General features: G+C 37.9%; 1 protein-coding gene across 4 annotated transcripts in view; it reads right to left on the bottom strand.

The window, feature by feature from the left end:
* The window catches only part of AMMECR1 (AMMECR nuclear protein 1), a 112,826-nt gene that overhangs the window by 22,841 nt on the left and 74,374 nt on the right, over positions 1–15,611 (bottom strand). For all 4 annotated transcript variants that reach the window (XR_003003670.1, XM_024748567.1, XM_024748559.1 and 1 more), the window contains one exon: positions 3,834–3,948. Coding sequence is in view for 3 of the 4 variants with exons in the window: in XM_024748567.1 (XP_024604335.1) it covers positions 3,834–3,948 (115 nt within the window). In the remaining variant the exon portion in view is untranslated. The remainder of the gene's footprint in view (positions 1–3,833; positions 3,949–15,611) is intronic.

Here is a 15,611-nt window from a genome sequence, read left to right as displayed (position 1 = left end):
GGATGTCTTTCTTGTTGCTGAAGTTACCTAACTCTACCCTTGGAGACTTCTAGACTTTGCCCTCTCCCTGCATTGATCTGGGCATTTTTGTCCCTTTAATTAGGAATTCTACTGCAGGAACACGCTGCACCGGTGGGGGTCAACTCTCAAACTGTACTTCCACCAGAAAAGCCCCACGTTAGAGGCTTCTGCTCATATAAAACATACTCATTACCAATCCCTGACTTAAAAATTCTCTATTGAAATTCTGTAATCATCTCCTGTTTCCCCCTCTGGCATAAACATATATAGCACCTTGCATTTCCGGTTAAAGCGAGACACTTATGGTGAAAAGGATAGTTCATTCTTGGAAGAAAAGGTGTACCTATTCGGCAGTGTGAAATTTCTCAAAGTGAAACGTATACCTTCATAATACAGACTGACTCCTCATAAAGGAAATCCACAATATAAATAATTAACTTATATACAAAGGTAAACCATAAACGAAGACTTCCCCATAGTCCTCTTTTTAATAGTGACTGTAAATTTAATATGATCTCAGTTACATAAACAAATATGCAGTTTTATTGATACAAAGACACAGCAAAAGAAGAGAAATAATTCCAAACTATTAACAGTGGTTATCTCAGAATGGTGCGACCGCAAATGGCTTGCATTTCTTTCTTTATATTTTGTGAATTTTTAAAGTTTTCTTCTTCTTAGAATTACTGTATTATTATGGACAGTAGGTTTAAATACATACATATATATGCATATGTTCCTTTTTATTGTGGTAAAATACACATAACATAAAATTTACCATTTTAACCACTTTAAAGTGTACAATTCAGTGGCATTAAGTACATTCACAACGTTATACAACCATCACTACTATCCAGTTCCAGAACACTGTCATCACCCCCAATGGAAACCCTGTACCCATTAAGCAGTCACTTCCCATTTCACCCTGGCAACCACTAATCTGCTGTCTATCTTTATGGATTTGCCTACTCTGGATATTTCATATAAATAGAATCATACAGTATGTGGCCTTTGTGTCTGGCTCTTTTCACTTAGCATAATGTTTTCAAGGCTCATTCCTGTTGTAGCATGTATCAGTACTTCATTTCTTTTTATGGCTGAATAATACTCAATTGTATGGCTATAATGCATTTTGTTTATCCAGTCATCTGTTGATAGACATTTGGGTTGTTTCCACCTTTTGGCTATTGTGAATAGTGCTGTTATGAACATTCATGTATAAGTTTTTGTTTCAACATCTGTTTTCATTTCTTTGGGGTATATACCTAGGAGTGGAATGTTATTGACATATGCTTTTTTTAAAATGTCTTTAATTCTACTTTGGCATTCTGTGTTTAAAGTAGCAATGCTTTTTCAGAATTATTAAGGATAACCCTAATAATATCATTCTTACAATAATACCATTCCATTTTCAATCACTGATTATGGTACATTTTTTTTTAAAGGCCAAATCACATTCTTTTCAAAAATGTAATTTTCATCCTTATTCTTTGGGAACAAATTTCTTTTATGCTAAACACTTTAAACTATGATGAACTAACTGAAAAGGACAGTCTTTTCCTCTTAGCATAGCCATTCTAGCAGTACCTAAATCACTTTCAAATGCTTATATATTAAAAGTACAAAAATATATGCATTTTGTTGTTGTTTCTTTAAAAGAAAAGCATCACTAAATAGACATCAATATTTAAACCTTAAGGGATGTATTAAATATACAATACCAAGTAGAAGCATACAGAATCTTCCAGAAATTCAAATGGTGATCAGAGAGGATAAATACATCCTCAAAGAGTACACAGTACCAATTCTCAGATGTTCTACCTCCCACCCTCCCAACAGAAAGATGATACGTCTCATGAACACAAAAGCCCAATAATATCAAGGTTCATTTTAGCTGTAGACAGTACTTGATGTGGGCTAAAGAAGATGATGGTGCGCTTACCCACACCTACTTAAGAACTTTCCCCAGAACACATGCACACACGTTTACGCAATAAACATTCATGTACATGCCACACGTGCACACTTATGCACACACGAATGCACGCCCTCCCCCCAGAACCATACTTCCAACTCAGTGGCTGCACGTAAGGGAAGAAGTGTTTTTGTAGCTCAATCATCCCTTAGGTCTCAGGCTTTTTCTGTTATTATCACTCCCATCCCCACCAATACACACACAGCACCCTGCAATTCAGAAAGCAGAAATAAAATTCTAGCTGGAGAAGAGGGAGTAGTCCCCTTAAAACAGTCAAAGAACCACCCAAACTGTAATGTTTGTTAATAAGTAAGGGATATGATTTGGGATCATTTAAAAATAAAGTACTGGGAATATTTCTATAATATCGGTGGACTTCTCTTTAAGAAAAATTCAAATAGGAACAGTAAAACTTATAGAAAACAATCAGTTAGGAAATTTTAATCCCATAAAAGATTTTACACACTCCAACTTTCCCAGGATCAACACTATCAACAAATTTTATTTTTTCCTTTAGAAAAAAATCTTAAGATGCTTTCGTATTCTAATAATGCTCCCAAAAAACCCTACCACAAAATGCAGAAAGGAAATCTTTCATCCTACTCTCTGCAGAATTTTTTTAAATAGCTCTGGCATAACAACGTTTATATCACAGAGATTTTTTTCAATGAATATTACGAACTTTATAAATGTCTTTTTCTCTGTGTGGAAAAACTGAATCGCAATGGAGTAAGTTGTCCGAAGTCTCACAAGGAATGAGGGGAAAGCCAAAAATAAAATTAACTGTCAAGAAAGTGGTCTGTCCACAAAGCAAAATATCTCAGTTATCATGGGGGACAGTCATTCTAAAAAGGCAGTAGAATTAAACACGTTATATATCATGATGATACAGTCGTGTCATTTACGAGTATGTGTATGTACAAGAATGCCCTGTATATCACTGAATTCCCATTGTTTAATTCTTACAGCACTTACTTCTTCGTGATTGTGTATACTCCTTTTCTCTGCTATTAGACTCTAAGATGTTTATGGCAGGGACCAAATTTTAACACTTTTGTACATGTAGCACATGCCTTGAAGTACAGTAAGCAGTCAGGTAACATGGGTATGTTTGCGTGTAAAATTTCATAGACATACACTCAACTAACTCCCCCCAACCGCCAAAACAAATCATGGTGAGAATCTTTGAACTTCCTTAACAACTCAACCCCACATACTAACGAAGAACAAAAATATGATCAATATAGGATACTCTGATAATCCCAACGCACAGAGACACCCTAGATATATATACCCTTACGTGTTAGTGTGTGTAAATACACAGATTAAGGTAGCCAAGAGTGAATTAGCATGGTTTACCTGTAGTTAACTAACACCCTGTTATTATCCATGAGCTGACTTCTCCAAGTGATGTATCATCCTAACCCTTTTGCTCCTTGTTTCTGTGATGTATCCTCTGACTACCTTAACTGCTTGGTGGCAGTCACACCAGAGTGCATCGGAATGGAAATAAGAGGAGAAATAAATTCCAATCAGTCCTGCCTACTACTTGTTAACAGCTTTTATGAGGTGCTGTAGTGAAGTAATAGGATAAAAATGAAGAGCAAATTCAGTTTGGGGGATTAAAACAACACAGGGTACTTTGCCTTTAAAAAAAGAAAGAAAGAAAAACTCCTTTGCTTACAATTTCATTGATCAGCTGTGAGGTTTATCCACGTTACTCTCCACCTCCATTACAACAGGAAATGGGCTGAAAGAGTTATTTTCTGGGCCTAATTTTTAAACAATTACTCAGGAGTTACTTTCATTTTTCTTTAAAAATTCTCTATAGCCTTACCTCCCAGTCCAAATAATCACAGACGTCTTCGAAGTTAGTGAGCAGAGACACTGAGCAGAACAGCCGCGGCAGCTCATCCCTTGTCATTGGGGGAAAACGGCTATCTTTAAGGGCGCTGTTGAAAACAAAGCAAATATTAAAGCAATCACTAGATATGGGAGTTCTTAGTTTCAAAGGCAGGCAATCATTTGAAAAAGGTATGAGATTAAAAAAAAAATCTCAGGTGAGAAAGGTGCCCAAATCTTCAAATGTATTCACGGGCTCCAAAGATTTTAGAAGTCGTTATTTTTGTTCATTCAGTAGATTGTGTTTACTAGCCAATTCTGTGACCAATTCAGTTGTAAAAAGTGAATGATCAATTATATTTCCTGTACAGTTATTTCCTTGTATGTTTCCCTGTTACTTGTAGAACCTGACAATGTTTTATTTTACTTTTGAGGAGAATAAAAACCAGAGTAGTGGAAACTTGTGGGAAGATTTCTGGATCTAGCACTGTTGGAAAAAATATATACATATTTCATGTTGTTAAAAAAAAAAAAGGTTCATACTAGGTTGACCAGTTACCATAGAACAGCATCTAAAGAGTTCAAAAAAAGATAAAAATTTTATTTTCTTCAAGCAAAAGAAATCAAAGAAAATGAAAATAATCATGCAAATTACACACTAAAAATACAAGGATTTCAGTCCCCTATAAAGGATAATTCAAGATATGACTCAAAAATTGTGAAACTTCAGGAAATAGCACTAATCTTAGGAAATAAAATTATGATTAGGAGACCATTAATCACATCAATGGATTTCTGAGTACATCAAGTCTGACTGGACCCTGTAATCAAGGGTAGTGTACCACAGTGCCTAACTCTAGAAAAACCCAACTGTAAAGGACAAAAACGTTGGAAGATCGTAATTCTTCCTGCAACAGTAGAACAGGCAGAAAATACAAAGACATCCACACACCACACACAGACACACACACACACACACACACACACAGGCACTGTGTGTTCCTTGTACTTTTAAAAGAAACCACTTCCTGGTCAAGAAAACAAACACACCTCTGATTACACACTATATTAATGGTACTGCTGGCATTTGCGCTGTCGCTCTTCAAATGTCCTATAAAGCAGAGCCAGGCATGGAAAATGTTTTCACAGATTAATCCTTAAGAGGTTAAAAACTTAGAGCCTACAAACTGCTTGGGTCATAACAAAGTTCCATGACCTTCGGAAATAATTCCTTTTTCAGTGAGTTCCTCATTGTTGGATTTTCTTTTTTCCATCCCTTCCTTTGCATTCAGAAACTCACTCACTCTACTGTACAAATATACCCCTATGTTTGTAAGTATTTTCAATACATTTTGGCGTTCATTCTATCCTGCTATACAGAGGAAAATGCTTACAGAAAGATAGAGATGTTATATATAAAGCATACATGTTTTTCCCCATTCGAGGAGCCAAGATTAACCAAGAAAATCAGGAAATCTGTGATAATTCATACTCTGAGAACAGCACTTCACTACTTTATAATTTAACAACATAAATTTCCTATGGCTTGGCTTCTTTTATTTTCCAACTGGCAAATAAAGTTTAAAAAAATATTTTCAAGTTCTCATTCAAAGCCAAGATAAAGACATATATGGTGTGTGTGTAACGTCCCCCCAGCCCCAGACCTGCCACAGGAGAGAAGTTCTAAAACACAGACCAGAAGAATCCCATGCATAAAAACCCAAAGGCCAATCACACTTTCAGTTTTCCTTGTGAAAAGCAAAAAAGGGGAAAAGAGCCTTATACATTAGAATAACATAAAATATAATTTTTAGGGTTATAGATTTTTATTGTGGCAATATACATAACATAAAAATTACCGTTTTAACCATTTTTAAGTGTACATTTCTGTGGGATTAAATATATTCACATTGCTGTACAACCACCATCACCAACCATCTCCAGAACGTTTTTTATCTTGCCCAACTGAAACACGGTACCCACTACACACCAGCTCCCCATTCCTCCCTCCTCCCAGCCCTTGGCAAAAATGTTGTAATTTAAATACACTTTTATAATTTCAAATAATTATAGTAATATAGTCGCAAATGTTTTTCATATATAACAGCTTTATTGACGTATAATTCACATACCATAAAATTCACCCTTTTAATGTACACAATTCAGTGGTTTTTTAGTATATTCAGAATTGTACAATCATTACCCCATCCAATTTTAAAACATTTCATCACACCAAAAAGAAACCCTATACCCATTAGGAGTCAGTCCCTATTCTCCCCTCCCCCCAGCTCCTGGCAAGCACTAATCTCCTTTCTGTCTCTATGGATCTGCCTGTTCTGGACATTTTATGTAAGTGGAGTCATACAATATGTGGCCATTTGTGTCTGGCTTCTTTCATAATGTTTCTGAGATTTTATCCATGTTGTAGCATGTATCAGTACTTCATCCTTTTTTAATATATTTTTTTCTGTTTGATAAATTTGACAGGTTACATTTTGTAAAAGTACATCATCTTTTTAATTACCCAATAATATTCAATTCTATGGATATATCACATTTTGTTATCCATTTATCTGTTGAAGGACATCTGAGTTATTTCCACTTTGGGGCTACTACGAATAACGCTGCTATGAACATTCATGTATGTGTTTTTGTGTGGACAACAATGTTTTCATTTCTCTTGGATAGATACCTAGGAGTGGAATTGCTGGGTCATGTGGTAATTCTATGTTTAACTTTTTGAGGAACCATCAAACAGTTTCCCATAGTAGCTGTACCATTCTACATTCCCACCAGCAATGTACGAGGGTTCCAATTTCCCTACATCCTTGCCAACACCTGTTACTGTCTCGTTTTTTTCATTATAGTGCTAGGCCTCCTTTAATGAAAAGGTTTTTGTATCTAGCTCTAGCTTTTACATTAAAAAAATACACATGTTGAGGTTGCCATGCAGTTAATTTCTCAACACTTTGAGGCAAGTTATTATTTTGTTTATTTCCTAGCAAATCAGTGAAAGGTATATTTTAGCTCAGTGCAATTCAAACTATTATTTCAAATCAATGAAATTTTCAAGTACCTAAAACGTAACTGAGGATCAGGCTAGCAAGCTTTCCTCGTGATATGGAGCTGGTTGCTCAATCATTTGGGGCTTTTAAAAAAAGAATGTTTAGAACAAAGAGTGAGTGGGAGAGGGCTAGTATGGCTAATAACATAAATAACAATCATGCCTCGCCATACCAACACTCAAGTGTTTTAACTTCAAAACTCTGAAATAGTGAAGGTACATTAATCGTGATGCAGTCTGATTTTACAGAAACACTCATTCAAACAAGACTTTTAATTCTTGCGTTTTTCATCAACTCTAAGTAACTTTTCATTAAATTCATGAACACAGACAAATTCTAAAAGGCAGGAAGCCCTCAATATCTCTAAATGCAAATTCCTAGGGAAAAGAACTAGCAATGAAAGCCTAGCAAGGATTTAAGGGATTATAAGAAAAAGATGAAAAATGTGGCTGGAGACTGACCTCAGAGCTGCTAGGCTGGTGTGGATGGCTGATAAACGAGAGGATTCAGCTTCCCTCAGCCCCGTTCTCTTTAGTATATAGAATATGTGATGTGGAAGCTTAGCCTTTAGAGAGGCTATGCTGTCTGGAGTCGGGCAGTGACTTGCTCAAGGTGACCCAGCTAGTTAGTGACACAGGTAGGGGTACAACCCAGATTCTCTGACTCAAGTCCACAATTCTTTCTAGTATCTGTACCTTAGTTGCCACCTTTGACTGGATTATGGGTTTCTTTTTTAATTTTAAAATGAAATGCTTGCTTTACTAGGCAATTCTGATCTCATACCTGCAGTGCCTCTGCCTAAAGAAGATAAATAATAATTTAATAGCATTCATTAGTAGCCGAAGGGTAGATAGAGCTAGACTTCCTGTCTACTGGAAATCTGCAGGAGCAAAAAGGACCTTAAAATATTAATATTGTCCATGGAAAGCATTTTATACCAAAGTAGTGTCTGCCAATTTAAATTCTAGACAGTCTAAGGAACTGACAAAGAAAGAGATCTTGTAATAACCTCGTATGAAGTTCTCTTTGCTACAATAGGAAGCCATTTCCTAGTGTTTAAATATTGCTAGGAAAAAAAGAACACTTATGTACAAAAACCTGCGGGCTGCTCCATCACCCATATGATGGATGGCTAAGGCTTAAACAACAGTTTAATTCAATACCAAATTCAAATATATTCAAATTCAAATTGGCATCCTCCCAAGAATATATTTCACCTAATTGAGAAGCAGCATTAACATCTGTCAAAGTTAATATCTAATGTTAAATAGCACTTTAATGAAAATGAACATTAAAAAAAGGAATTAGCTATCAAAGAATCAAAGGGTTTGTGACAGTACCTGGAAACTATGAGGGGAAAAAAAACAGCTGAAAAGAGACAAAGCCTTAGATATTGTAAGGCTCCTCACAAACAATAGAGCATGCAACAGAAATTATTTAAGAATCTAGCCAGCTAGCCATTCACTCACTCATCCATTCATTCCTTTGCTTTCTAAAACACTGATGACCTTAATTGGTTAAACAGTGGAAAGTTACCAAACTGCCGAAGGGCTTCATAATTACAGGCAATCATTTTTCAGGACAAGGAAGTAATTAAAACCAAAATTAAAAATCCCTGTTTGGATAGGTGAAGAAAAGCAAATCAAGCATACATTAGTCTAAAATTAAGACCAAAAACCCCCCCCCCAAAACAGCTTTTTCACGAGGGGTTTCAATCATCTGGAAATTCTGCCATTCCTCATGTGACATGTCTGAATTCCAGGAACTTAGAATACTAGAATCCTAAACCCAAATCTGAAAAGTTTTCTATATCCTCTCTTTCACATTAAGTAGCAATGTTAGCTTCTCACTGTTAAAAAAATAATAGACACAAAACAGAATGCAAAAAAGTTAAGTGACTGTTCATCATACCTAAGGGTAGAGAGGAGCAACAAAGGACATGGTCATGGTTAAGGAGGGAGGAAGGGAACCTCATTTTGGTGAGAGCTGTGACCCAAAACGGGGAAATTTTCAATTGTAAGCCATACATAAAGTGTTACTTAATTGGGAGATGTTTTTCCCCTTTAGAGTAATGAGTACAACCTACCTGCTGCTTGATGAACATTAACATTAAAATGTATTCATTGGAATATATATTTTTAAACATGATATGATGGGTAATTAACAGGGAATAGAGGAAAGAACTAAGGCATGGAACAAAAGGAAGAGAAAGTAGGAAGGTGGGAAAGAAAAAGAAAAAGGAAATATATGCAAGGAAAGATGGATAGGGAGAGAAAACAAGAAGCAGGAAAATGAAGTGGGAAGCAAAGAAACAAACAAATAGAGACACACAAAGGGGCAGAGAGAGAACACAAGGAAGGAAGACTGGAAGGGTAAAAGAGGGAGACGGAAATCCAGTGGGATGGGTGCTGGAGGTTTTCATATGTTATTTGGCTCCTATCCTGCAGGATTCCCTTAGGCTTTAGAGTGTTATCACCTGTTGCCCTCCGATTGGCTTAAAGTACTTGAATTGCTCTAATCTCGAATTCTTAAAAGCCTCTACTCTCTGAGATGGCTACAGCTGCCCACCAGGAGGGAAAAATACTCTGTGGGCTGCATGCTCTGATGACCAGAGCAATAGTGTCAAGAATCTGCCTCCCAGCCACAAGTTCCTCACCTTTAAATTAGGAGACGAGGTTGTGAATTTGATTTCGTGGAGTGGAACTACAACTGGAAAATACAAGATACATGAAGAAACATACGGCTAGATGTTTGGTGTATATGGCGGGTATTCCTCATCTCCCTCCATGTAACATCCACGTAATGCTTTCCCTGCAGAGTTTCTGGATTTACTTGATACGGTTTTTAGAAACGAACTGCTAGAAACTGGTTTTTGTTTTCATTCTTTTTCTGACGAAATCTTCTAAAATATATTCTACCAGAGTGTAATGGACATAATGACTCAGGTTCATCTTTAAGACTCAATATGACTTGAGTCATTCATTACTATACGGTATTGAAACAGTGCTCTCAATATAGTCTTGGCAATAAAAAAAAATCTGTGGGTATGGAAAACAGATTAACAGTATGACCACCAGCAAGTTCCATCTTGGGAAATCTGAAAGCGTGAGATAATCCCTACTTTTAAGAGAATGTAACACAAAAAAAACCTGTCGTAGACTTTCAAAGTTTCTAAGGATCTTGTTTCTGTGTTCTCTAAGTTAGGATACTATAAAACTGAACTACCTCTCGAATTGGATTAAATGTAAATTTTATTGCCTTTCTCGTAGAATCTAGAGAAACTTCCACAACGCTGAACAAGTATTATTTCCCCAGGGTCATCAAAAGCGCTTCTCCAAGGTGTAATAACTGTGACTTACTGCCAATAAATGTAGCTCCTAAAAATGAAAACCTGAAGTCATTATTAATACATGAGCCTTATTTCACAGTCCTATAGAACCCAGCAGAGGAGAATGGCTAAGAGCTTGGATTCTAGAGTCAGACATAACTACGTCTGGATCCTGGCTCCACTGCACACTAACTGTGTGACATCTGGGCAAGTCTCCTAACCTGTGCCAGCCTCCATGTCCTCACCTATAAAATAGCACCTCACAGAGCTACTGTGGCAAGTGGACAAAATAATAATACCTGCAGAAGTGCCTTACATACACCAGGTGCTCAATAAGCAGTGGCTGTCAAAGAACTTTGGTCATCGGCATATTTGTTAAGTTTATGCCCACAGGGCTGCCTCCATATCATGGTTCTGGTGAAAGGAATGGAGCCCCAGGACTAAGATTGACCCTTCAACCTTATGATGAGAAGGTCTAAGCAAGTTATCTGCTCTAGGAATTTACTGTGACCATCTAAAGGGGATAATGGCTACCCTTTCAGGTTCTGGTGTTTCTGAGAAGCCTTCATCTCATTTTCTTTCATTTTCAAAATATTTATTAAGGCTATACGCCTTTTATTAAGTGAAGAGCCACAGAGGATATAAGAACAGATTACAAAATAATATATGAATATATGTAAAAGACATCGACAGGAAGGCTGAGAGGAATGGTCAGACAAGGTTAGCGTCTTTCCTGGAAGGACCTGTTTTACACTCTCTGCTACTGGTTTACTTGTTACCAAGTGACCCAGAATTGCAGGTAAATTTACAGAAATTAAATGTATACACATTTTTTTTTCTAGTAAGAAATCTACTACATCAAGCGAGGTACTTCATCAAGAATTTCCATTATCCTGCAGCCATGCATTCACATGTTGCTTTGTAATGTAACTCTTAGATTTCCTGAGCTAGGTTTTAAAAAATCTCCAGGGCACGGATTGGCTTTTTACTTCCATACAAAAAAAAAAAAAAATGTTTACCAAGAGATGTAGTTCCCTGAACGGTACTCAATTTGTCTTCAATGGGTTTAGGTATGTTATTCTCTATCCTACTGGTTATGCTCCAGCAAAATCCTTAGGAAAAACAAAACAAAATACTCTGTAAGCAGCAGACAGAGAACGAGAGCTGAGAAGCTCCATGCTTTCCTCATCTAACCCAAAGGTCTCCAAACTGTTGACTGAGCATTCTTATCAGTAGAAGTCTGAGCACACATCCTCAATATGTATATTTATTTATAAAATACATACATGTACTACTGTCATGTATAGCTAATATATCCAAAGCACAGTACAGACTTAGAATAAGCATTGTTGTTTAAAAAAACCAGTGGGTATAAATACATATTTCAAATAATGTTCTTGATAATTTCCTTCTTATTTGGGGGCTGACATCTTGTCAGGTCTGATTAGATTATCTTCATTTTTACTTGACGACTTGGCCGACCAAGTTACAAAGTGACTTGCAGGAGAAGTGGCAGCTAGCTCCCCCTTTTTCTTGTCCTTGCCTTGTGCTTGTAGTATGACTATTATCATCACTCCATTGTTCCTTTGCAGGAATCTTCTTAAGCCACTTGTCCATCCTGAGTGGCTTTATCTAGCTTTAGCTAACCTATGCACAATGGTCAAATGGTTTAAGAAGATTCCTGCAAAGAAACCACAAGTTGAAAATAATACTACTTCAGTCCCTTCTTATATTTTAGATAAAAAGATCATAAATAGAATTTCTAATCTTTTCTTCCTGCCCCACAATGGATCATCTGGGTGCACCCCTCTTAGGAGACTGCTAATCTAAAGCTCTTAATCAAGTTCTAAGACACTGGTCCTCCTAAAATACTTAGACATGACGCTATGAGCAAAAAGAGCTTTAAATACAAAAGAGCCAGTATCTATGGAGCGCCCGCCGTGAGCCAGGTGTTAGACGTGTATTATCTTGTTGAGTCCTCAAAACAACCCCATTTTGTAGATCAGGAAACCGAGGTTCAGTGAGTTCAGCGAGATTAAGCAACTTGCCCAAGGTCACAAAAACAGGTAAGAGAGTTGACATTTGAACTCTGGGCTGCCTGCCTCTATGGCCCATTCTCTTTTCACAGCAGCGCCTCTAGAATGTTAGCAGATCAACTTCAGTATACGCACATTCAGTCAGTTTTAAGGAATTTTCCCCCCAATTAATGCTGCTTCTCCTGGGGTTTAACTGGATGCTTTAGGTTATAAGTGTGGGCAAGTTCTGCAACGGAGATAAATGGCACTTTTTTAGTGAAAGTTTTGGCTTGTTTTTGTTCTCTTCTTTCTCCATTTTGATCTTGGTGACTCAGAGCTGCTGTCATTGAAAAACATCTGTTTTATCTAAATTTAATAAGCCCTATTAGTGGGACACTAAGCCTTCCCTTATTCTGAAGCCTTTCCACAATTTGAAATTTAATCTACTGGAAGTCATAACAGCGTTACCAAAGTACTAGTTTCGGACATATCTAGGCTGGCGGGCCTGTTTCTGATTTTTAACTTTGCTTTTCCAACGTGAATGAATAAGCCCTCTCATACTCACCACAAGAGTCATGCAATTTTTTTTTCCTTCCCTCTTTCCATGGTAATCAAATCTATAAATTAAACTCTGTAAACTGCAAAACATATGGTGTCACTCTAACTTGTGTGCCGTGTGAAGGTGGCTTGGTCTTACCCACGGGTTTACTGTCGTTTCTTAAACTCGTGTCAGTCCTAGATGGTGCAGGCCTGCTGAGAGCTAGCACGCTGGCTCTTACTGTGGGGCCTGTCTCTGATTTTCTCAGATGTCTCTGACAGGGGACTAAAGGTAACAAAGGAAAAGGGTTAAGTCAGTCTTGAAGATGAGGTCCAAAATCAACTTATCAACTCGGTCCTGCTGAGGAAGGGGGAACGAAGGACTCCAGTCCTCTCCACTGCCTCAACCGAGATGTTTTTCATCTTTATTTTCCTTCTCTTCTTCCCCTCCCCCACCTTCTGGATGTTTTCCTCCTTTTCTTCCTCTTCTTCCTCTACCAAGGAAAGGAAGAAAGAATTGTAAAATGTCACAAGAAGGAGATGAAAGAGAAGAACGGGGGTGCGGGGAGGGATGGGAACATTAAGTAAGGCAGCTGCCATTGGGTCAAGATGACCCATTCCATTCCGTACTGGTTTTAATGTTCTATTTCAGCCTTCGGGGAGTAGATGAGTGATGGTGACAGAGGAAGGTACACAATCCACTGCCTGTTTCTTTCTGGGGTTTATAGGATACCCTTGAAGAGCAGAAGGATGGGGGTTGGGATGAAAAGTCAAGGGCCTCACCCCCAGAAGCCTAGCTGCTTAACCACACAAGGTTACAGAATCAGTTTCTTTGATCTGTGTAATTTCCAACGACATATATCTCTACAATGAAGCATAACTACACGCCTGTTTTTAAGGCCTCTGTAACTTTCCTTACATTCGTTTAAATGGAACTACCTTAATTTTTATCACTATGTGGTAGCTTTGGGGGAAAGTTTCCTTTAAATCATTCATATCACCTTTGTTTTATATGATTCTTCACAGCATTTCTAAAGGGTCTTCACATCTTCTATCCTAGCTGACGCTCAAAACAGCCTCATGAAGTTGACAAGCTAATGCTACATTATATTAGAAACCATAATAGGTGTTCCTCCAAGAACAAGACCCCTATAGTCATAGAGTCACGAAATGTCAGAGCTACAAGCACTTAGAGACCATCTGGTCCACACCCTTCACTTGACATCTGGGGGAACTGGAGCAGAAAGTGATGTGCCCAAAGTCACACAGCTACTGAGTAGTGGAGTCGGGACTCATCTGCTGCATCTCCCGACTTCCCTTGTCCCCCTGCCCCCCCGCCATCCATTCATCTTTCACGTGTTTGTTGACCAACTCTGTCCTAATCCAATAATACTCTACCAGGGATGTATGGAGTAGGAAGAAGAAAATGATGCCAAAGGCACCGGGGAACAGCTAGAACAATAAAGCAGTGAGCTTCCCAACACTGCCAGGCCCCTGGGACTTGCCAGCATGCTGAAGTCACGCAGAATCTACAAACTGAGCAGATATGGGTGAGGGAGCAGCAGACCGCAAATGCTGTGCTGTGAGGGCAGCGAACACAGTCATCACTACTGCCCTCCTCTGCGTTTCTAATCCATTCCCTCCTCACCTCTCTTTATAGTAGGTGTTGCTCTCTCCTTGTTGTGCTTTCCCCTTGTTCTTTTCGCCCTTGCAGTCCGGGCCATCCATTCTGGCCTGTCATTTCTCCCTAGCTGCTGAGCTACATAGAAGAATCGCACAACAGAAAAGTTATACATTTTTAAAATAAGGTATTTAATTCCCTTTTATCAAGCTCTCGCAACTAGAGAATCTGTCCTTGTTGTAAATGCCACGCTGTGTTCTGATTGTGTGTATATAAGTATGTCAAACTATAAGCTCGTCAGGGCAAGGTAACCTCAATGCCCATTTTCCAGTCAATAGCACACCACCATGCATGGATCTGGCACAGGAGAAATATGTCGTTCTTCATGTACTGCTAAAGCCCTCGGACTTTAATCCAACCTACCTTCCTGTCTCTTAACTTGGAACAGATTTTTACTTTATTCCTTTCAACAAATGTTTAAAGTGAGCCTGGTCGAAGAGAAAAGGATATTTTAATGCTTCATCTCTTGTTTGGTTTATATCTTGATAAATCTAATTTTCAAAGGCAAAGAAAAATTTCACATGTATAGTTTCCCATTCTATTACCATTAAAAATTACTTAATTCTCCCACTGAAGAGGTCCTACTTTGATTTTGTTTCCATGAGACAAGCACATGGGGTAATGAAATATGTTGGAAAAGCTTCGCAAGATGCTGCTGAAATAACAACAATTGCTGATTCTGTACTGCAGTACATATTAGGAAAACCACAATAGATACTAAAAGGAAACTGCATCATTTGGGGATGGAAAAAATGCAATGGATAAAAGCCATGCAATTTAAATTACAGTCATGTGACAATAGCTCCGTCCCCCACAGCAGCAAAACTTGTAGTGAATAAGTGGCAGTCCTAATGATTACTGATGGAAGAGAATATCTATGACCGTGAACTAATTAATGCAGCAAATATTTATTGAGTGCTTGCTATATGCCAAGTACAAGTCTACACACAGGGGCATAGTCTGTTCAACTGCAGTCCTGTGGAACACCTTCCCTCATAGAAGTTTCGCTATGGCGGTAACCGGTGTTTTGAGTCTTTAGTTAGATTACTGTGCATTCACAGTGCAGCACAGTTTGGTGACATTTTTCAATCTAGAGCTCATAGGCTGCTATAAATAGATAATAATCTATTTCCATTATAGAGTTACA

The sequence above is a fragment of the Neophocaena asiaeorientalis genome, unplaced genomic scaffold (assembly GCF_003031525.2).
Source record: "Neophocaena asiaeorientalis asiaeorientalis breed wild unplaced genomic scaffold, Neophocaena_asiaeorientalis_V1.1 scaffold41, whole genome shotgun sequence".
Lineage (NCBI taxonomy): Eukaryota > Metazoa > Chordata > Mammalia > Artiodactyla > Phocoenidae > Neophocaena > Neophocaena asiaeorientalis.
The sequence above is the reverse complement of the archived record's forward strand: the minus strand, read 5'-3'. Positions and strand labels throughout refer to the sequence as shown.